The sequence below is a fragment of the Hippocampus guttulatus genome, chromosome 22 (assembly GCF_054856545.1).
Source record: "Hippocampus guttulatus isolate MCC_2025c chromosome 22, RoL_Hgut_1.0, whole genome shotgun sequence".
Lineage (NCBI taxonomy): Eukaryota > Metazoa > Chordata > Actinopteri > Syngnathiformes > Syngnathidae > Hippocampus > Hippocampus guttulatus.
The window spans coordinates 4,467,683-4,490,874 of NC_141282.1; the positions used below are offsets into that span (position 1 = coordinate 4,467,683).

At 47.3% G+C, this 23,192-nt stretch overlaps 1 protein-coding gene across 12 annotated transcripts in view; it reads left to right on the forward strand.

Annotated features, from left to right (window-relative positions):
- Positions 1–23,192, forward strand: part of LOC147186150 (ELKS/Rab6-interacting/CAST family member 1-like) — a 54,403-nt gene that overhangs the window by 14,380 nt on the left and 16,831 nt on the right. For 3 of the 12 annotated variants that reach the window (XR_015099194.1, XM_086103008.1, XM_086103012.1), the window contains 11 exons: positions 462–629; positions 717–884; positions 2,389–2,526; positions 3,115–3,255; positions 5,262–5,402; positions 6,546–6,739; positions 9,234–9,245; positions 13,138–13,273; positions 14,479–14,610; positions 18,069–18,113; positions 18,630–18,790. Coding sequence is in view for 8 of the 12 variants with exons in the window: in XM_086103008.1 (XP_085959134.1) it covers positions 462–629; positions 717–884; positions 2,389–2,526; positions 3,115–3,255; positions 5,262–5,402; positions 6,546–6,739; positions 9,234–9,245; positions 13,138–13,273; positions 14,479–14,610; positions 18,069–18,113; positions 18,630–18,790 (1,436 nt within the window). In the remaining 4 variants the exon portion in view is untranslated. Of the gene's footprint in view, positions 1–461; positions 630–716; positions 885–2,388; positions 2,527–3,114; positions 3,256–5,261; positions 5,403–6,545; positions 6,740–7,020; positions 7,126–9,233; positions 9,246–13,137; positions 13,274–14,478; positions 14,611–18,068; positions 18,114–18,629; positions 18,791–23,192 lie in introns of all 12 variants that reach the window. The other 9 variants (XR_015099195.1, XR_015099196.1, XM_086103010.1 and 6 more) reach the window with 4 other exon arrangements.

Here is a 23,192-nt window from a genome sequence, read left to right on the forward strand (position 1 = left end):
CAGTCCGTGTTCGCTTTTTGCCTCTCGCGCCACTTCTATTGCTTCTTTCGTCGATTCCCACTAGTGTGACTGATGTCCAACGCTAACCCGCTCAACCTTCCGTGCATGGCGTTTCCCAGTAGCTTAGTTAGGCTTGTTGATAGGTTGATTAATATTGCATAGAATAGTTACTGTGCGTGTGCTTTCACCAAGACATTTCAGCCTTAGGTGACTTTGTAGTGGAGGACAGAAAATACATCAAAAATATATGTGAAAAAATATGAAGAAATAAAAGCCCCAAAAGTGACCACGTTGGTGTCTAAATATTAGCCGTAAACAAAAACAATCGATTTTTATGTCTATACGTCACACACTCCTTCAAAAACATTCCAAAAGGCTTTCCACCACTCCGCGAGTCCATCTTTTTTTTTTTTTTTTTTTGAAACCTCTCCTTGTTTTTCATTATTTATGAAAAAAAACAGATGGATCAGGTGAAGCAGGAGCTGAATCGTAAGGACAGCGAACTGTTGGCGCTCCGCACCAAACTGGAAACTCTGAACAACCAGTTTTCGGACAGCAAGCAACACGTGGACGTCCTCAAGGAGTCGCTCACCGCCAAGGAGCAGCGGGCTGCCATTTTACAGACCGAGGCACAGTTGCTGTTCCATGACCCAAAAAAAAGGACATCACATCAATCAGATGCGATGATGTTGACCTTCTCATTGTGATGCGCGCAGGTGGACGCGCTGCGCATTCGCCTGGAGGAGAAAGAGTCGCTTCTGTCCAAAAAGAGTCAGCAGATATCAGAGATCTCAGACGAGAAGAGCACGCAGAACGGAGAAATCAGCGACCTCAAGGACATGCTGGATGTCAAAGAGCGCAAAGTCGTTGTGCTTCAAAAGAAGGTCAGTGGCTGTTGTTGGTGTGTGCGCACACGCAAAAAAAATTGTTATAACTCAGCAATTTCATTTCATCGAACTGCAATTTCAAACCATAACCAGCAGACGGCGCCATAACACAGGCTAGTGGAAAAGCTGCAGCACGCCCAGCACTTTTAGTGCCATTTTACAAGAAATGGCTGTCTGACTGCATATTTGGGGAGCGACATATGTGCGGGAAAAGCAAGATGCATCCGCCGAATTAAACAAAAGCCACTTGCGCCATTTATCCTGATCATCATTAGTTTGGGAGTCCAGTGGTCAAGTGCATTCTTTGAAAGTCTCCCATCAACAGACGGGAGTTCATGAAGGACATAATTACCAATCAAGCAGACAGCTCTGAAGCAAGACAGAAGGGAGGAGAGAAGGGTGTGACGGCGTGTTTTGAAATGCAGATGAATACTAATGAGCTGCCCTCGTTCAATAAAAGATGGCCTCTCGTCGGCTTCAAATGGAATGCAAGGCAAACTGTCTTGAGTGGGCGCCAGTGACGCGCCCTGCCGCTCCCACCCGGGTCGCATCGTTCCCGGCTTGTTTTTTAGCCATTTGCGCACGCTGAAATACCTTCGGAGGCTTATTATTGCGACGGTGGGGAGGGGGAAAAAATGGGGTACCCCGTCGACAATTTTGTCAGTTTCGAGAAGTGCAGAAGGGATCAAAGACTTGCGGCTTTTCAATGTCAGGCGCCCGAGTGTGTGTGAGGAGGGCGAGCTGTCAGTCAAGCTGTCAAGTGAGCAGTTGATTAATGAGGTGCTGGAGATGTTTTACTGCACGCACAAAAATACACGCCATGAAAGTGGGAGGTTTCTTTTTTTTTTTCCTTGATGACATCAATTTTCATGTCTCAAATCATAAAGATACAAAAAAAGGAGGGACTCTAGTTTTATATCAACTGTTTTTTTTTTTTTTTTTTGAATAGTTGATGGTAATGTGATAAAAGCCAAGGCGATGTCAGTGATCTGTTTTCAGCACGCTGCAGTGGCAGCCTTTCTGTTCACACCGGTACGAATATATTAAGACTGGCGGCGAGCAGATGAGCCAAAATGATCGAGGCCAACTGCGATTTTCATCTCGCGAACGAGCAAGTCTAAAAGTCCACTCCTTTAAAAACAAGGCCTTTGTGAATTTGCAAAGTCAGTTCATCAACCTCTCACTCACTATACACTGTATTCATGACCCCTTAGTTGGCCCCGAGGAGACATTTTGGACAGTCATATGCTTCCAACTTCATTGGAACAGTTTTGCGAAGGCCCGCGGTGCCCCAAAGGCGCGTTTGGCTGAATTTGCTGTGCAAGTGTTTCAGTCATCAAACACCACGAGCCAAAATAGCCAAACGTCATCTTTTCCTTCCATTTTCACTTCCAGTAGACCCGACGGCCATTTTCCCAATACGTTCAGAAATCTGACTTCAGTATACTGTATACACACACGCACGCACACACAGTTGTATTTATTTCTTCTCCTCTCGCAGATCGAGAACCTCCAGGATCAACTGAAGGACAAGGACAAGCAGCTGAGCGGCCTCAAAGGCAGAGTCAAGTCCTTACAGACGGACACCTCCAACACGGACACGGCTCTGGGAACGCTGGAGGAGGCGCTGTCTGAGAAGGTACGCGACACCCGGTCGCTCCATTCTGGATGTCGCCCCCCCAAATCCGACCACCCGCGTCTTTTAAGCCAGCGGGAAGCGAACCAGTAATCACACGGCCTGCTTATTAAATTATTCACGGCGTGTCTATTAATTGTTTGGTCACTCATATTCGGGCCAATGTGTGTATTGGCAGGCGTAGGTGAGTGTCGTCTCCTACTTTCCCAAGGCCCCCCCCCCCTCATTTTTATTGCATTGGATGTCTTTCCTGCTTTCTTTTACATTCTATCTTTCCCCTTATGTCACACCAACACCGCGCTCTTGTCGTGTCTTCAATTTGAACTCCCGTTCACTCGCTTGGACCGACCACGGCCAGCGTCTATAGTCGTTTAGTGGATATAAAATGCGCTGCCAGAACGGATTATGTGTCGAAAATCACGCTTTGGCTGTTTATCCTGCCGGAGCTGCCATACATATTAAATTTAATGCAACTGTTATGAGCGTGGAAATTCAATCTGGATTGAAGGTGCATGACTTTTTTTTTTTTTTTTTTTTAAATGTCGTTGTTTCCATCTGTCATTCTTCCCCCTTCCCCCTCGCCGCATCCAGGAACGTATCATCGAGCAATTGAAAGAGCAACGGGAGAGAGAGGAACGAGAAAAGGGAGATGAGGTGGAGTCCACCAAGAAGGAGCTGAAGGAGTTGCGGGAGAAAGTTTCCCAGATGCAGGCCGACCTTGCGGACCGCGAGGTACACACGCAAACGTCGATATCTGTGCTGTGAGACCCGTGCGGGCATATTCTCCACCCTCTCCTTCCCTGTCAAGGAGAACCTGACTGATCTATCGCCGTAGAACAGATCCCCCTCTCCTGCCAAGGTCCTTGTGCCGAAGGACCGCAATGATAAAACAGTCACGTCCCCTTGACAACATAATATAAGACCCGCGGTCGTTGGGAAGCACACCTCCTCGTGACCTTTTATGCAAAGCGCACATCTGCGGGGAAAACGAAGGAGAAAGGAGGGGAGCGGGGGGTGACGAGGCAATTTCCTGCACTCGTAATGACGCTGGCATTCGCTGCTAATGCGTGTGGTTAGCAATGCTGGAATGAGGTTTTGAAAATCCTGAAAAAAATTCAAATCAAGTTGTCTCTGCTCCCAGACGCTGTGGGCGTGCCCACTGACTGCTCAAAACCGGCCCCTCAGCCACTCGACTGTCAACTGACAATACGATACCTCTATTGAAACCTGGATAAATGGATGCAAATTTATCGAGCATCTTTCTTATACCCGCAGATGTAGCATCTGCCTGTTCGATACGCGGGCGGCCCGGTGGTCCAGCGGTTAGCGCATCGACCTCACAGTGCAGAGGTACCGGGTTCAATTCCAGCTCCGGCCTCCCTGTGTGGAGTTTGCATGTTCTCCCCGGGCCTGCGTGGGTTTTCTCCGGGTACTCCGGCTTCCTCCCACATTCCGAAAACATGCACGGCAGGCTGATTGAACACTCTAAATTGCCCATAGGCGTGAGTGCGAGCGCGGATGGTTGTTCGTCTCTGTGTGCCCTGCGATTGGTTGGCAACCGGTTCAGGGTGTCCCCCACCTACTGCCCGAAGACTGACCGGGATAGGCTCCAGCACCCCCTCCCCCCACCCCCGCGACCCTTGTGAGGATAAAGCGGATCGGACAATGGATGGATGGATGTTCGATACGCTCATATATGCTTAAAACCTGTCGTGGCTGCAACAATGAGGCACTCTAAAGCAGCCACCCCTGCCTAAAGCCCCTGTCAAGTGAGACTTTTTTTTTTCCTTCCCTTTTTTCTCCTCCTAGCACGTGCTGAGTAGTGATCATGAAAACCTTTTAAAAGAGGAACCCCACCCAAACACTGCGCTAAAATGCACACAATATTGTTTAAAAAAAGAAAGGGGGAAAAAAAGCCAGGGTGGGTAATTTCGCCTTCTCTGACTTGAACTATAGTATGCGGTTACTTTTAGTATGTCGTGGGCACATGAAACCCGTCGTTGTATAATTTCCATATATACACGGGAGAAAATAAGCATTCCGGAATGCCCGTGTGGAGTTTGCCTGACAACAGCGGCATTACACCCACACACACACACACACACACAAAACCTAAATACTGGATAACGAGAGGAAAGCAGCAAGTATTCTCTGACCGAACACGATCATCTGCAGTCTGGTTTTTAGTGGAGTCGGTCGAGTGTAAAATTATACGTCTTGGTGCCTCCCCCTCCTGTGCGCCGGACGCGTCTCTATCACTGCTGCAAAGACTGAAAAGGGGGGTGAAAAAAAAGGAGATGGACTTCACGCATGGAAAGATGAAGTGGGAAGAATGAGGTGGGGAAAAAAAAGAGAGAGAGTCAGGTCATGGGAAAAAGTTTTGAAGAGCAGGGTGATGATGAGTCACGCTCTTGACTTGAGAGGAATACCTCAAAGGATAAAAATACCAGTTTATTTTGATTGAGGGCTTTTATTTTCCCCATGGTTATGACTAAGATGCAAGGAGCAGGTTATTGCGGGACGGAAGTGCTTTTGAAGGGGGGGGGGGGGACGCCACCGTCAAGGCAAAGAGATTAAATGGTTGATGTCCGGTATGCTATGATGGAATTATAATTCAAACATCCATTACCGTTCTGAATTATGAGTGACGGATCAGATTTTGATTCTCTGGAATTATTGGATGATTTCTCTCCCTTTTTAACATTTTTTTTATTTTTTGCGTCCACCCCCCCCCCAAGGCGTCGGTTTTGGACCTGAAAGAGAAGGCCTCCTCCCTGGCCTCTTCGGCTCTGAAGAAGGACAACCGGCTGAAGAGCATGGAGATCACTTTGGAGCAAAAGAAGGAGGAGTGTGTCAAGCTGGAGAATCAACTCAAGAAGGTCCGTAAGTCAAATGCAGATGTGCGTGGACGTCGGTTTCTCCCGTCCTGTTTTTGACTCTTTGTGTAGGCAGACTCCCAGTTGGGTCGGTTTTGATTGACACTCCGCGCGTGTGAACGCGTGTGTGTGTTGCGTTTTTTTTTTTCTTCTCTCTCTCTCTCCTCATTTATTTGTCTTCTGCACACACATCTGCCCATTATGCTGTCAAGACTCCCAAACATTTACGCTCCACATAAAGACCCGTAAAAGGGCTTGCGCACTCCCAAAACTAATAGGGTTTATAACTTGCGGGCACGCATACACACACACACGTGCGTATGCATACGCAAAATGTGTCCCAAGAGCAACATTTGCTTCTGGGAAACACATCACAGCTGTTATAACTTCGGGTCCTAACTTTGGGTTATTTTTCTTTGTTTTTATTTTTGGTGTGTGTCTTCCTTTTGGCACAGCAGAGGTGCGGGGAGACAATGCGACTACTGTGTGTTTATAGGCAAACATCATCTTAGAAACATTCCAACCTAGTTCAGAATCTGGAGATCGGTTTGCAGTCAGAAATGTCAAACGACTGACAACTCTGTCGTCATCGATTGTCTTTCAGCGTTTCAATTCTCTTTGACGGCGCATTCGTTCGGTGTTAGCGGTCTGCAGCTAGCTACCATGCGGCGGCGCCTGCAGAGCGCCCTGTTGTTGGCTGTGAGTGCATGCATGCCACACAGACAAAGATAGAAGGCAAACTTTTTGGTCTGTTTTTGGGGAGTTCAACTTATTTACAGCGAGCATGTGAACCGCAGCTTCAGGCTGCAGCGGCGGCTTTAGAGTGTCTCGTCGTCCGCCCTAAGTGCGACCTTGAATGAACCGAGACAAGAACGCAGCCTTCCCCACTTTCAGAACAGATCTTTTGTCGTCCAAAATGGTGTGAAGAATCTTACATGAATGTTATTCAGTGATGACAATGCTTCGTTTTTGTATTCGCAGTGCTTGCAATTGTGTTTTCTGCCTCGTTAAACCTGTATACAACTCGTCCTCAGCACAAATGTTGTTCTTGGCTCGTTCCCTTCTGTCTGAACTCATTCAACTTCTCGTTTCCATAGTTGCCTCTCGTCTCCCCGTTGATTTTCGGTGATTGTCTTTCGGTCGCAGGCTCAAAGCGCGGCCGCCGAGTCGGCGGCCAGCGCCGAACTCGCGCAGCGCATCGCCGGCCTGGAGCAGGAAGTGAGCCGTCACAAAGAGGACACCGACAAGGCTCAGGCCGAGGTGGAGCGGCTCCTCGAGATCCTCAGGGAGATGGAGAACGAGAAGAACGACAAGGAGAAAAAGATCCACGAGCTGGAGAGGTGAGCGACGAAGGGCGGAAAGAGAAATCACCACCCGAAAGACATAAAAAGGCTCAGTAAATCAAACGCCAGTCTGGTTTAAATCATTGAATCTCAGAATAGACCCAACGTTGTTTTCCATTTTCCGAATTCATTCAATTATGCTTCTTCTCACCTTCTCCTCTTCTTTCTACCCCCCTTTTAATTTGGACTTTATTGCATCTGTCACTGCCCGTCCGTTCTTATTTTAACCACTTCATTCACGCGCGTGTGTGCGCACATTGCTGCTGCGCGCACACCAGAAAGCCTTCTCATCTGCTGCGTTCTCAGCAAACGCCAAAACAAGCCCCTCCCCCAGCCGCCTCACAGCAGCCAATGGGGGGGCTGGTGTGGGACTACCTGGGCACGTGAGTGGAGGCTCTGTCAACCATTCCGAAAGTTGCACGACACACCCAAATAGAAAAAAAAAGAAAACAACTCACTTTGCCTGTCAGATGTCGGGATATGCCAGCGTCCCCTCCCATGTGGGGGAAAAAAATGACTCCCATCCTTCCTGTATGGGGAAAACAACATTAATTAAAGTTGTCACGCATTGGAAATAATATAAACAAAAACAGGAAGATGAATGGCCGCATTTTTTTTTTCCTTTATGGGACGCAGCTGAATTCACTCATGAGCTCCATTTTGAGGCGCAGCGTCGCACGCTAGCGGGCCGGGTTTCTGCAAATCTTAAATATTGTGACCGTTCTCCCGAGGAGAAACGTTATCGCGGGCCGCGGCCTGACAGCGCCTTCTGCTCCCCAAAACCGTGCGGCCTGCCACTCTTTGTTCTCGCCCGTCACTGATGCAACTCTTTCATTTAGTGTGTCTGCTATTAAGCTCGGGATGCTTGACTTGCTACTAACGACCAACTCCTTTTTTTTTTTCCTTCTCGTAACAATTACAGGAATGGTTTCTAACTTCGGTGTGACTTTGTCTGTGTCCACCACCCTCGTAACACTTTTTGTCATTGTTGTCGTCTTTATGTCTGCCGACACCGACGGGCTCTTTTCCCAAAACGTCGCTCAGAAAGAGAAAAATTATTCAACGGCCAGACGTCTTTTTCATCATCCGTGTCCACTTACTCGTTAGGTCCCACTGCAACCGCTCCTCTCTTTCCATGTCTTTTTTTTTTTTTTTTGAGGGCAGTAAAACTAATGACTGTTAATGATTCCGGGGGACATTCGTTTCAAAGTGGCCACGTCTGGCCGACCGAAAAAAATAAAATAAAAAATATGCGGCTATTTATAATTCAGCAACCGCCGACGTCCAATTAGTGGGGGTTTAGCAGCGTATGTTTAATCATTTATTTCGTCTGAGGCGAGTCGCGACCGCAAACTGGAATGGGGCTCGCCCGGTGGATGGAGACCTCCACCAAGGTGCCCTCCAAAAGTATTGGAACGGCGAGGTCAGGTTTTTCTTTCAAACGGGACTGTGTGTCAATATTCTCATTCATCCGTGGATTCTTAAAACCTGATCTCGCTCACGACGAAACCGTGTAGTCGTAATGTTTCACCTCTCATCCGAGCGGGCTTCATCCGGCAGGCACCCGACAACCAAAAGCGGTTGGGTTTGTTTCGTTGTTGATGTGTTCAGAGGCCGAATGACTAAAACCTTCGGAAGGGAATCTCCCCGGCTTCGAATGCGGGATGGAACGCTTCCTGCTCGCCCTCGCGATCGATGACCATCGCTTGTTTTCGTACGGCTGTGGAGTGTAAAATCTAGGCCAGGTGGAACGTTTCCACCCGGCCGCTGTATGACTTAGCGGCGGCAACGCCGATGATGAAAAGCTCGCATTGCGGGTTCACCAAGGCCAGCAATCGTCGACCTTCCTGCGTGTGTAAATCCAGCTGTATAATGCGGTGCCGGGCTATTTATTCCAGTAACAAGGATGGTAATTGGAGCAGACGGAGTGACTTCACACTGGGGGGAAATGGAGCTGAAAAATCTGCCATGATGGCCAAAATAAAGGATTTGGACAGCGGGGTGGAAAACAAAGCGAGACAGCGACGACGGAGAGGAAGGATAGAAGAGCGCGGGGATGGAGATGAGTTGAAAGAATTGGAAGGAAAAAAAATAAATAAGAAAAGGGAGGACTTTTGGAGATGAACAAATTGTGTCAAGTGGAGGCACCCGAGACATTGAGCAAGTCAAAACACACAATGAGCTCCCTTACTCACACCCTGGGCTCAAAGTAACCCATATTGGGTGAACTCCTTAAAAAAAAAAAAAAAACTGACTCAAAAGTTGTTTCGTTTGCCTGCCTCACCGTTGCACTGCTCGTGCCTTCCATCCTGCCTGCGGAACGCCTGTGTGATGATGATGATGTCTGCGCACCTGTCTCACTCGCGCTTCCCTCCGATCTGCCGTTGCACTTTGTGTGATCAATCCGGCTAACCCCCGCGCTCACTTCCTGTCTCACCTTTCCCCTCTTTGGCTTTCTTTCATCTCGCCGACGCACCGTCACCCTGCCAAGTCTTGCCTCGAGGTTAGTATACGGCATGCCTTCTTTTTCCTACCGGCGTCCTCCTCGGTTCCCGTCCTCACTCTTGTCATAAACTCAGCTTTTTTTTTTTTTAATCATTCCCATCGTGTCTCGCCTGGCTTTGCCCGGGCTTTTCCACTTTGACGGCTTCTTGCTACTTGTCAGTCGCATCGCTGTCTCCCTCGAGGAGGAAACTCGCGCACCGTCGTACCATCCTACTCATGCTCAAACTTGAATCGGCACATGTTCATGAATGCGGATGCATTGCGACTAATGAACGCCAGAAAGGGATATCGCTTGATCAATTTTTACACTTCGGTGGGTTGGGGCAATAGGCCGAAAAAGAACGTGAAAGTGTGGAAAGCCTTTTTCTTGAACTTGCGAAGAACAATGGAGAAGTCCGATAGACAATATATTTGTGTGGATAAGGCACGCAGTCAACGTCACGCATGGTCGTGTATATCCGGAAATGAATTGAATTTCTTGGTCTTGTTATTGTTGGGGACAATTTTTTTTTAAAACAACAGAACAAAAATGTCCCCCCCCCCCAAAAAAAAAATATTGTGAATGCCCTTCCCTCAGCATTCACGCAGTTAATCCAAGAGGTACGAGAGCGAGTGAGCGTTTGCTGCAGTCGGCCGATAGCCCGCAAAATCTCCGTGCAGCACCTCTGCGCTAAGTAAGAGTCACACAAGGACCTCAAAGCAACCGCAGGAACAAAGAAACAAAACAATTCTGTTTGGGGGGGGGCGGAAACATTGATGTCAGACGTTTGGCGGGAGGATGAGGAGTTCCTCACATCGAAACAGGAGATGTGTCGCACGCAAAAAAAAAATGGAAAAGAAATGAAAACCAAAAAAGGTGAGGAAAGAACTTCTTTCACTTACCCAGCAAGCAACTTTTTCTTCTTCTTGTTTCCCATGAGAGTTGACTCACCACAACATGAGCGAGGACGGCCGGGAAAGTTCAAACCTTTTAACGGCTCAATGGAGAATAATTCGGGTAGAACTCAGAGAAACAAGTAGAAGTTGGGAAATTCAATATGACCTTTCTGCCTCTAAAATAAAATATAAAAAAAATCACCACGTTCTTTAATGCTGGAAATGAAATACCTGCGCATGAAAGCAGAGGGCTGTTATCGTAACTTAGCATGAAGCTCATCGGGCCTTGTCCAACAGTAACAAAACCCCAAGCAGCGTGTTCAAAACTACTTAACGCGCTTTATCGCATCTGTTTAAGCCCTACCAAAACGCGCCACTAATTTCACGCTCAGGAGTTGGAAGTCGGACAATATGAGCCTTTTGCGGTACTCCTACTTTTTTTTTTTTTAAGCATGCCCTAGCTGTGGCGTGGATGATTTGTCCGTTAAAAAACCTTCAAAAACAAAATAGCGATATAGTAGAATGCAATTTTTCTTCCATCCAAATCTGTCAATGGTAGTGATTTTTTGAAAATGTGGTCGGAGCAACACTCGTGGGCTCCCTCTCGTGGTATCTGAAAGAATCACTGAATTAAACGTTCAAAATGTTGTTTCCGTTCTTTCGTTAGCAGTTGGGCTTTTGTCTTTGTTCCCGTTTTAACCTTTAAAATTCAGATGTTTTTTTTTTTTTTTCGAAAAAGAAAGAGAGAGAAAGTGGCTCAAAGGAAATCCTTGATGTTAATTTTGTGTGAACTGCGTGCAGTAAACATATATGAGTCCCCGGGAGTATTTCTGATCAAATATTGATGCCGGACTCCAAATGCAATATTAATATTACCTTCGCGCGGGGCGCCTGAATATGAGCCGCATGCTAATGAAGGAGGTAGAAAAGTTCTTGTGTCGGTGAGTTGAAGGGAAGTTTTTGGAGCGGTGTGTTAGCGTGGTGAGTAATTTATCTGGGAATGTTGGCGGTTTTTGTTCAAAGTGTGGTCAGCACGCTTTTGCGCTTATTGACGTTAGGGCCTCGCATAGCGCGTTTGCCGCGCGGGCCACCGTGTTTACGTGAACGGCGCCCTTAAATGAACACATGTAACAGCGCTCTCTTGAAATATTTGCGTGTGTGGTCCGAGGGGCTTGATGCCATACAAAGCAGCTCGTGTTTGGACTCGATATAAATTTGATCTCACTTAAGGAGGAATTTAAAAGTGCTTGGACATAAATTCCTTGCATTCTGAAGCTTCTAATGAGAGAGCAAATATGGAGGTTCAATACCGGCGTATTTTTTAGCGCCGTGGGAGTCCGATGATCACGTTTTAAGAGCCTGCAGCGGACGTTTCGGGGTGAAAAATGTGGCAATTGTTTGACGGCTGCTGCGGTTGCCTGTCATCCATGGTGCGCTAAGTGGATGGGGATAGAACCAAAGAGCCTCAGTCAGAGGCGGGGTGGGGGGGGGGGGTGTGGGGGAGGGGGGGGTGAAGAGAAGTCAACGAGAGCAGAGTGGAGTTGCCGTCTAATGCACGAGGCTTGTGATCTACAAGCAGCAAATGAACTAGATGCAAGCCAAACAAGTGATTAGCAGGATAAAAATCAAGATGAAACCAGAGCGGGGGGTCAACAGGGAACATTGCCCGACCGGGAAAAAAAAAAAAATCAACTCCACATGCACCCCCCTCGCATACATGCAGTAAATGTTGCATGAAGAGGAGGGTGGGGGTGAACCTCGGATTGCTGGATGCTAGGCGCTTCCTGGACATTCTCCAATTGGAACATTCCTGCCTTTTTATGACCTGTTACGCACACACGCGGGGCTAGAAAAGATATCCCCCCAAAAAATACTGAAACCATGCAGGTGATGCAGATCAGATTGAGCATGTGTCTTTTTATGTGACTTGATGTCTTTCGGTGACAGGCTGAGGTGAAGAAGAAAGATCCGGGTCAGGGCACCAATTGAAAAGTTCTGCGGGAACCTCCACCCGGTCCTTTTATCTTTAATGCTCGCAATAGTATACTCACAGTAACTACCAGAAGACTGCATATTCTCAGCGGAACTATTTAATGGATGCCAGGTGGAATAAGGTCTACTCTGGCTAGGGCTTTAAAACTTTCATTTGGTCCATTTTCAGGACGGGTAACTGAAATACTCTGCATAATCCATTGAAGTGCCGGACTAGCGTCCCGCGCATCCGTCCGTCCGCAGCGACAAACGTCCGCGAAGACAGTCAGAACACAAAAAGTTGAGTCGACGCCCACCTCTGTGCGGTCGCTTTTCAGACCTTGTGTGTGTCTTATCCTTCATCCCGAGCCGTCATTCGGCGTAAGCTGTTAAATCTTCCTGGCATTAGAGCCAAGCTGACTGCAAGTATGTGTGCGCGCGTGAGAGAGTGAGTTGGGGGGCGGGGGGGGGTATTAAAGGTCCCGATCGAGACAAGCGGGTGTGATAGCCGATAGGCTTGTGACAGAGGCGCAATGGCTTCCAGGCAGCTTATAGGCGAAGGGGATTAAATCCTTTCTCCATCCAACAGGCCTTCTGCTTCCATGACGAATCTCTCTCCATTTTTTTTTTTCGAAGCCTCGTCAGACCTTTGCGTCGTCCGGGCCATTGAATTTGCCTGCACTTCCTGATCATCGGCTAAAACTGCACCTAGTGGAGTTGTGGCATTAGCGACGGTCTATAGAGTTATTGGAGTTGCGAAAAACCAATACAAATGTTGACTTTTCATCCTGCTACAGACAAAGGAGGCAGCCTATCATGTTATCAGGTTACAGGGTGCATGAAAAGGTTGATGACGTTTTTTTATTGTATTTTTGGGGGGGTTACCTATGACATCCTCATTCACTGACGCCCCTGTCACTCACCAGCTGCCGCCCTTTCAAATCCATACACACTCAAAAGTCGCAGCTATTATAATAAGTGGGATGATCGATACGAACACGCAAATATTCCCTTAATTGGCTCGGTGCGTTTTGTGCGCGCAGGCAGATGAAGGATCAGTCCAAGAAGGTGGCCAACCTGAAGCACAAGGAGCAACTTGAGAAGAGCAAGAACGCCCAGCTGATGGAGGAGGCCAAGAAAAGGGAGGACAACATGAACGAGAGCTCCCAGCAGATAAAGGTACGAAGGGGGGAGGGAAGGGAGGAAAAAGTTTCTCCTCCGATTCACTCTCTGGCCCCATATCTTGAATATATTGGCGCGATGACAACAATGGCAACATGTCAAAATGTGACAGGGAGCCGCCTTGGGCAATGTCAAGCAGGCAACGCGCGCGCACACATTGGATGCGGCTCGGGGGTGTGCGCGAGCGGGTATCCGGAGAGGATGATTGACAGGGAATGAGGTGACAAGAAAAGCAAAGGACCCAGGCCCGCGCGTCTCTATGCGGCGAATGTTGTGGCTTTTCAACGGGGCTCCCTTCTCATGCCGCGGCGTCTCCTCATTGAAGTCGAGATGTGGAACTGCGCCGTCCTTCGCTTTCTTCCAGCTCGTCCCCTTGAACTTTCCCCAGTCACCTTTTCTCCTACCCCTCCCTTACCACCCCCACCGCACCCCATCTCCGCTCTTCCAGGAATTGTTCGCGGCCTCCCTTGATTAGAGGCAGATGACAGTTTTCGCTTGTGTGACTCCACAACCGCTGCGTCGGGACCCCGGCAAATAACCGTAACCGATGTATCATTTCGGAACCGTCTCGCGGCATTCTTTGACCGGGAGTCAGTGAAACACGAGTATAATTCGGACCGTAAATTTGATTCAGCGCGATAAGAGCCGTTTAATCAAATTAGGCCCACCTCAGTCCGCATAGTTAGACTCCGACTCATGTTGCATCTGGACCGGGACTCCAAAGATGTCCAACTTAAATGTCACGTCATCATATTTTTAACTTGCAAAAAACCCTCGAGGTGTATTTGTGAATTCCAAAGTCTGCTCAGGGGGAGCGGATTATCAGTTTAATCAGATTAAGCGGAAACCGATGTGTCCGTGTAAAATATTTTGCCCGTCGGTTTATGTGAGCCGCCGTCATGTTTTGCGAGGCGCTTTCAACTCAAGTTGATTTCAAACTCACCACGTTGGCTTTTCAGAATCTTAAAATGGTGCCCTCAGGGTTTGCGAGGTGGTTTTCGCGCTCCTTTAACATATTTTCATTTTATTAGTCCGCTAGTGCAGAGTTTAAAAAAAAAAAAGAAGAAAAATCCAACTTACAAATGCGGCGTCCCCGCCAAAGTAAAGTCCAACCTTTTCCATGGATGAAAATACATCGATCACTCTACTGGCATGGCGTACCGAATTTTTCTTTTTTTCATTTTGTGCACGTGTGTGTGCAGGACTCCATACGCTATAAGGAGGAGCGCATTGAGGAGCTGGAGGAGGCCCTGAGGGAGAGCGTTCAGATCACGACCGAGAGGGAGCTGGTGCTTGCCCATGAAGAGCAGGCCCGCACACACGCCGAGAAACAGGTACTCTCTATCTCCGTGTCACACCTTCCAAAAAATAAATAAAAATGTGACCCCAAACCTTCGCCTTCCCTTCCGCCGCTCAACCCCTGAGGATTAGCTTTTGTATTTTTTCCCCCCGACGTGTCCGGCACAGACAAAAAGTGTTTCTTGGCCGACATATGAAACATCGCCGTGCCAAATGTGGCTCATGGCAGCGCGCATGCCCCCGTGTGCCAACTGAGCTCATTCAGGTGCGGCCGCGTGTTTGCCCAGTCGCTCCTCGTTTCGGTAAACATCCCTATTTCAAGAACAACTTGCATTTTGTCCGCCCCGCCGGCACACAAACAGCTTCGTGCCAAGCGGGAGCGCCTTGTGTGTTATCCGTGTTTATCTCTGGCGAGGAGGCGGAAAAGAAGCGTTTCGGAGATGAGACCGCAGTTTGCTCATCGGTCCAGGAGTGACTTAACAAGGCCTCAGAGATGTAAAATGTTCCTCCAGAGGGCTGCAAGGCTTTTGACAAGTGTTGGAAAAAAGACAAGAAAACAGCGTGGGCCGTGAGGATGAATACTGCCCTGAGAAAACACGGCGCCGTGTAGCTGTTGGCAAAAAACGTCGGCGCTCCATTGTTGTTCCTGCCTCTAAATGTTGGCCGTCCCGTAGACAGACGTTCGAGGCAAACACAAAGGGTCGTTTTGCTTTTTGCTGCATTTCGCTGACACGCTCCGTCACGGTAAATACGGATTATTTGGACAATTATCTTCAGCGGCGGGTCCGCGTGCAAACTCACCATCCAAGTCGGTAATGATAGCGCCGCCGCTTGTTGTTTTTTGAACACATAAGCCTCGTGGGGTGGACATTGCGGCCTGTTGCGCAAGAGCTCCGGACTCCAAACATTGGGAAACGCGAAGCTTGATTTTGATGGACAAAAACCGACAAATACTGTCTGTTCACATGACTTGAAACAGCGGATCGGCATATTTTTGGAGCTGGTCATGAACGACAACTTTGAATGATTGATTGAGCATGTCCCAGTCACATTTATTATTATTATTTTTTGAAGTGTGTCTTGCTTGTGTGCAAGATTTGGAAAAAACAAAAAAACATCACAGGAAATATTGTGTAATAAAAACTCAACCAAAATAGTATATTAAAAGCAACCATTCACAAATCAAATACAAGTACTAAAAAGCAGTCCACGGACGTGAAAGTACAATTAGCCTAGCGCGTGATGCTGCTTCTGTTTTTTTCTTGCGGCTAACTTAGTCGCCAAAGACGAAAATAAAACGACATTTTCTTTCGAATCCCACTTTATTTTAGTTCATTTGCAAACCTAAAATATAGTTCCAGATTTTCATTTTTTTATTTATTTTTCAGCATTTGTTTTTTTTATTTTTATTGAATTTTTTTAGGGGGGGGGGTCAAAGAATTTTTTTTTTTTTCAATTTTAGTTTTATCTCCTTAGTTTTGGTTCACAGAAATAGCCTTGGTGGTGCTTCGCAGACTTACCGAGTTTCGGTTTGCCCTGACCGTTGCGTCGTGGTAGCAAAATGTTTCCATATCGCACGCTGTGCCTCATTTTATTTTGCGAGGGGAAGTGGGGGAGACAGAGGCGCCGCCACTGCAGAAGTTTGTGCTCACGTGGTCGTGTCAGGACAATCTTAGTGTTGATATCTTTACTGTTCATAAGTACTGTCCCAAGGTGACCTTTTGTTTGCCGTAGCCTCTCTCCAGTTGAACGGAAAGAAACATACGCTGCAAAGATGTGCTTGGAAAAAAACATGTGTTCATCTTCCTGAAGTCCTGACTTTGTTTCCATTTTAGATGTATTGCCATGACACTTTTTAAAAAAAAAAAAAAAAAAGCTCAAAGCGGCCTCTTTAATTAGCGGAGCAGACGCCATTGAGGCAGGACGCGGTGCCGGTGAGCATCCTGGACTTTGAACGCCCCGGCGAAGTGGCACGGAGCAGAAAATGTCAAATTGCTGGGCCGGCGGCAGCCAAACTCAGACGTGGCCCAACATCAACAGCAATTCGGCCATTCTGTACAGCCCTGCAATGGACAGAACAGTGTTCAATCGACACGACATACATTCCTTCCAACACACATAAACATGACAGAAAAAGTGCAAACCGCTCTTTAAACAGCATCGCATTCAGTCGCGGCCAGATGGACTTCGCTTTGGATTCTCTGCAGAGACGCGAGAAAATAAATATTTTTATGTGACCCTCTTTTTCATTTTTTTTCTTTCTTTTTTTTTTACGAGTGTGTCACCGCAAATTAGGCCTCGCCGTAATGATTCATAAAATCACGACGGCGGCAGAGACAATAATGAGGCGGTGAAAGGGGCCTTGCTTTTGCTTGTTACACAACGTGCAATCGAGCGTGTTTGTTTGTGCTAATGTAGCTGCAGCAGCCAAACACACACTAGGGCTGAAAAAAGAACTCAAATTAACGGTAAAGGACGGCACTAAACTTTTGAAGAAGCCAACATTCAGTGCAAGAACTCATTTTGTACATTTTGTACTAAAAGTCAACTCACTCAAAATTGCAATATTATTGAGGTACGATGATTGTCCCATATGCTGAATCCGTAAAAAAATTCTTAGGCCTACTTGGACAGCATAAGATCCAGCGGGTGGTTGACAACTAAGCACAGATTATTTTTTTCCTCCACTATTTTTTTTTCATATTTTCCTCTGTAAATTGTACGTATATTATACAAAAACTTGTACAGAATTTTTAGCAGCATTTTTGGACAAATTTTGGGGGGTTGTTTAAAAAAAGAATTTCAAATCCATTCCCGAGTTAGGCTTACTGCCATATATTGATACGTGGCATGTGTGTGAATGTGTGTGTCAGGGAACTATCCCACTTGACCGCAGCAAAATATTAGCGTCATTTTGAGTGAGACGTTCATCATTAATGGTCAGCGGAGAAAAGGTGTGTATGCGCTGCTTTGTGGCAACCACGTGGCACACCCGCCCCGCCTCTGTCAGATTTCTGCTCCTCTGCAATTCTTCATTTTTCCAAGCAGGGTTCATCCCTCCATCCCTCAAGCTTCAGTGCTCGGAATTCAAAAATGGAACTTGTGTTTCCGACTGCTCATTAGCGCGATTCACATCTGCTGTTTCTTTCGTTTGCCCGTATCGCGCATGTTTTTGATTACTCGCGTCAAGGACCGTTACATATGCAGGATGCGGTTACTTGTTCGGCATGGTGAAAGATTTTTTTTTCTCAATAATGGTAAATTTTATGATGAAGATCATCATCTGGCCTTGGCAGAGGTCATCCAAGCTCATCGTGCATTTTCACGACTTTTTGCTGTGTTGAATGACTTCACTGATACATTTCTATCTTCTCTCTCCTCCTTACCGCTTTTCCTTCCCTCCTTTCTTGGCCGTCGTGGTTCCCTTTTCTTTTCCTCCACTTATTCCATCCGCTTGCCTCCGTGTCTTCTCTTTTCCTCCCGACGCGTGCAGCTCTCTCATATTGAGCTCGGCACGACTGGCTTTAGGTGGTCAAAGGTAACGAAGCGGCATCACGGGCATCACTGTTTCCGTTTTTTTTTCGTTTCCGATGTGAAGCGGGAAATAAGACACATAATATTCATTTTGCCGCTTTCAATGTCCTTTACAGGGCCATAGCCAAAGTTACCCCCCCCCCCCCCCCCGCCACCCACACACCTCCTCCACCGACGAATCACATGCTCATCCAAAAGAATTTCATAACGCCACACAATTTAACATCGAAAATGGAACCATTTCTTCATTTCACCTGATTTTTTGCGCCCCCCCCCCCCCCCCCCGAGTCCACGGCCCCCTTCGCGTCTGCCTATTCCGCCTGACAGGTGAAGTTTTGTGCCTGTAAAAACATGACTTAAAGCGTTTGCAGTCGTTCTATGCACACGCACACATCAGCAGAGCTATGTCATAAACTGCCCGACATCCAAAAATAACGTGCAGACCATTTCTGTGGAAAAACTCACAGATGAAGTTACGCATATACTGTACTGTGTGTGTGTGTGTGTGTGTGTGTGTCAGGTGGAGGACCTGCTGGTTGCCATGGAAAAGGTGAAACAGGAGCTGGAGGTGATGAAAGCCAAGCTGTCATCCACTCAGCTGTCACTGGCCGAGAAGGAAGGTCACCTGACTGCCCTGCGGGCGGAGAGGCGGAAGCACCTGGAGGAGGTCCTGGAGATGAAGTAAGAATTGGAATTTCGTGTGGATCCTTCACCAGCCCTCACCCCCATCTTGACCCACCCCTTCCCTTATCTCCTCTCTGCCCCTGAAAGCCGCAGAGTTAAGTAGACTATTAATGCAGTAACTGTGTAGCACTTTGGAGCTCTTCATATGATTGATTGCATACACAGACGTCCACCCGGGCTGCGTTTTTTTTCATGCGACATTAATGGACGGTCTTGAAGAAGCCAAGAGGAGTCCAGCGGTCTGATGTACTTACACCGCTGAGGATTTACATGGTCTGGAACAATACTTGAGCTTGAAGCAGAAGCCAGATAGAGTATCCAAGACCCCATGTGCCGCTTGTTTTTAAATACGCCGCGGGATTGCTATTTATTGCGGCATCCCGGGAAAAAATATACAGCGTGAGTTGGAGTCCCAATAACAGTTTGTTGATGCAAAGTGTGCATGCGTGGCACCTCATTTAGCGACAACAACAGGGACTTTTAAGGGCGGTGTGGGGGATAGGGGGGGATACGAAGTCGCATAAACATGCGCGCGTTGCACCTCTTTGTTTTCCTGCCAGACGTTAAAAACAAACCTCTCCATTAACGGTGGTGCTAATGCGCGTTTGGAGGCTGGTAAAGTGCTTCATAAAACACATTAAATATTAAGAGAGAATAGGAGAACATGTTTGTTCAAGTAAAGGTCAAGTACATATTCAAATCATCTAAAAAAAACTTTTCTTGCATCTCTAATTTGAAATTGCTGTCAAAATTTATTGGTCAGTCTTTGTTTAACCGGCGCAACCCGAAAACTGATATTATTTTTATTTTTTTTATTGATTTATTTTTGCTTCAGGCCAGTTCAATGGACATTGTGTAGCTCTATGGCCACCTGGGGGCAGTATCATACAGCCATACTGTACTAATATACTGTACATGGAGACGAGCACAGCTCAATGAGCTGCTGTAATATTAGTCTTCTTAGAGGATAAAGAATATATGTATGTGAGTATCGTGTTATTACAGTGACTTCAATGTGATACAAAATGGGTTTTTTTCTTGCAGTAGATCGCTTCTTCTTTCGCTATTTTCCGTTGATGCGCATGACGCCAGTGGCCTCCTGCGATGCGTACGACACGGTGCCGGCGTTTTTTTCTGTGTTCGTCGAGTACGTTCGTCTTTGAGGTTTGATGACTGATTTGTTGTCCGATTTAACAACCAGTGTGAAGTTGAATATTTCTGTAAGACATGATGTATGAGAGCAGAGCTTTCAGCAGGTTCTCGGACGGGCTTCGAATTTATTAGCCGCGCGCACACGCTCAGGCAGTGCATCTGTGACATTCCGTCTCCCTTTTCTTCCAAACGGTATTCGTCCAAGAAGTCATCAGCAAGCGATGGGATCCGGGTTGTAGCTTTCCTACCAGGGGGGCGGAGGCGGGTGGGGGGGGGGGCAAGCTACAGTAAAATGAAAGAAAATGAGCATTAAAGTGTTTCTTGGCAGCCGCAAAATGAGTGAAAGCAAAGAGGAGAAAGACAGCTGTCCAAAGATAACCAAGCCCGGCCAAAAAAAGCGCGCGCTCCAAATTATATTACCCCCATCGCCGTCTCCCCAGCTCCTTCTGTTCATCCATCACCTTTTTAGACGGGATCGTATATAGTCGACGTATAAGCACTTCATGATGCTTCACCCGCGCAATGAGGTTGTTCACCCCGCGTAGGGGATTTTAATTTATTGGTCATTGTTTTGGCCGTTAATAGAGAGGCGCGCCAAACATTTTTACGAGCGCTAATATCAGAAATTCTTTGGCGGGGCAAATGTTCTGAGACGTCTATTTCGGTTTATTTGCAAGGTCGTTATGGAGATTATAACGTTAAAAAAGACAATTTAGCACCGTGGAGAGCGCTCAAGAAATGAAAACAACGGCGCACTTGATGAATTTTTTTTGGTGGGCAGCGTGGCTTCCAAGGTTATTGTTAGTGGTTGAGCAAAATGTTCCCGTATTGCTTTTGCAGGCAAATAAAACGTGATAATATGCTTGTTTTCAGACATAGGCTCGGTGCTATTTTTAACAGCACACGTTTTCCAAATTAGACTACAGAAATATTGGCTGAACAAAAATCCCGCCACCTCGGTAATGATTTTTGCCAGGGCAAAACAGCGCTAATAGGTCGGCGTAGCCTCATCGTTGTCGTGCGTCATATGAACGTTTTCCGAAAAACAACAACCCCAAAAATGTTTTGGTTGTTTATTTTGATTTGCTAGCAAGTTAAAAATGACTCGCATGATTATTAGTGACGTTCAGCAATCGATCGGTATCGAATTCGAGCTCATGTCGGCGCTACTGATCCACTCCGATGCTGAACGATGCTACTCCGGTTTCACAAATTCCACCAGGCTACGTAAGCTTCTCGGCGCAACGGTAGATACCGCGACAAGTGCAATAAAACTCCAACCTGTCCTCGTGCTGAAGTTCCCCCCTGTTTTCCCACTCGACTAGCGAATGTTGATGCCTCAAGGCTAATGCTGTAAATGTAATTTATCTCTCCTCCGACGCTCCTTCTCGGTTTCCCCTCGCCGCTCACTGTCCCCCGTCCCTTCCCCATCACTCTCCGAGGCTATCCGTTACTCCGCCCCCGCGTAATGTCTTACTATCGCCTTCCTGTGCGTCTTTTGCTCCGCCGCTATAGCTTCTAGATCACTGCCTATAGATGCCGTTAGCGCCGTGTTTAGCGAGGCCGCCGTCGCCATTGTCACCGGGTGCCGTGGAGAAAACAGTAGCGCGTGTTCTTTTTGCTCTTTCCCCATCTACTCCCTCGGCGCTATTTCTTTTTTGCATATCGCGCTGTTTTGCGTGCGCAGTCACTCGCGCCATACGCAAGTTATGCTAACAATGTGGCAAAGCGTGTCGCCCGTGTACAGAAGACTGGCGGCCAGAGTGGTGCGCATAAACAGACAAGGCAGCGTGACTGCTCGGAGGACACCCGCACCCACATGCATGTATGTACGTATTATGCTAGCAAGACGAGCGCTTTGATCCCCTCAGACAGCAATGAGATTATAGCCGAGTGCCAAATCGAGGCTGCGCGCCGCGCGTTTGTTGTCTGTTGCGCGCGCGCACACGGGGGCTTGTCGGGAGCTTAGTGCGACTAAAGGGGGCCTCGCAGTTTGACACTCGGGCTTACAAGCTCAAAGCCTTCCCGCGTCTCGCGCACGCTTCGCTCGCCTTTCTTGCTTATTCTGTGCTTTTTGATGATTTGTGTGTCCTCCGCTTGGACGAGGCGGCGAAAATCGTGGTAGGGGGCGACCGCCACCAAGGCTAAAGGATCGTAAAATGAACTTTTTGCTGACACTGGACCTGAATTTTGCCATGCATTATTTATAAGACTTACTGATAATCGTAAAAAAATGAGGAATCGAGTAATCAGATCAAAATTTGCATGACTAAAACAAACCAAAAAAAAAATGTGCATGTGAGATTCAGGCATTGCTATCCACTTCGGGTCTTTGACTTTGAATGTGTGTGGCTTTAAAAGGCGGGGGCCTGACCTGGTGAGTGATATATAGCAAAACAATCATTCACACAGAGCTAGTAATTAGGGACCGACCGATGTCACTTCTGATATTTAGCAAAATTCCGATAACCTTTGTTTTGACAACAATAATAAAAAATGTGAAAGAGGCAGAAAATGTGACTGTTTTGCAAGACTTTAGTGCTATTTATTTGCAACACAATCGGACGTTTTGGAGGTTTTAAAAAAAAAAAGATTTTTTATAATTCAACCCATCCCACAGAACTTAATGATGGATTATGACATCCGCTGTCAATGAATATTTTTTTTCTCCTCATTCCCACCCCCAAGCCCACCCAATTTTGAGGCCCTCCCGCTTTGTTCCTCAAGCCGTTCATGCGCTCGTTTGCGCATGTGTGGTCCCATCAAAAGCGCAAACTCCTGCAGACCCTCGGTCATGCATTTTACACCTTTCCGATTAGTCACAGTGTGTGTCTTATTAAAAAAAAAAAAATGCGCACATGGGCGAGACGGAGACAGAATTGTGAACAAAGGGAGAGGCAGATGAGTGTGTGTGTCGGGGGGGTATTAGATGAAAATGGGGGGAAATGTGTCAAGATCAGATCCTCATTCTGTCATGCAGCAGTCCCACCTGCCCTCCTCGCTTGTCTCTCGCTTGCTCTCTCTCTTTTTCCACCGCGCCGGCATTGTCTCTCGACCCCGCTTCCCTGCTGCGCCGCTTCCCCAGCTCGCCGCCCCCCCACCCCCTCCCACTCCCTCCCTCATGTCTCTTTGATTTGTTTTCCCTCCAAATCCTCCAGGCAGTTTATTCCCTTCCCTGTCAAGCGTTGCGCGTCTGCACGTATGCGAGTCTTTTCTTGAAGCCTCCGTGATGTGCAACAGCTCTTTG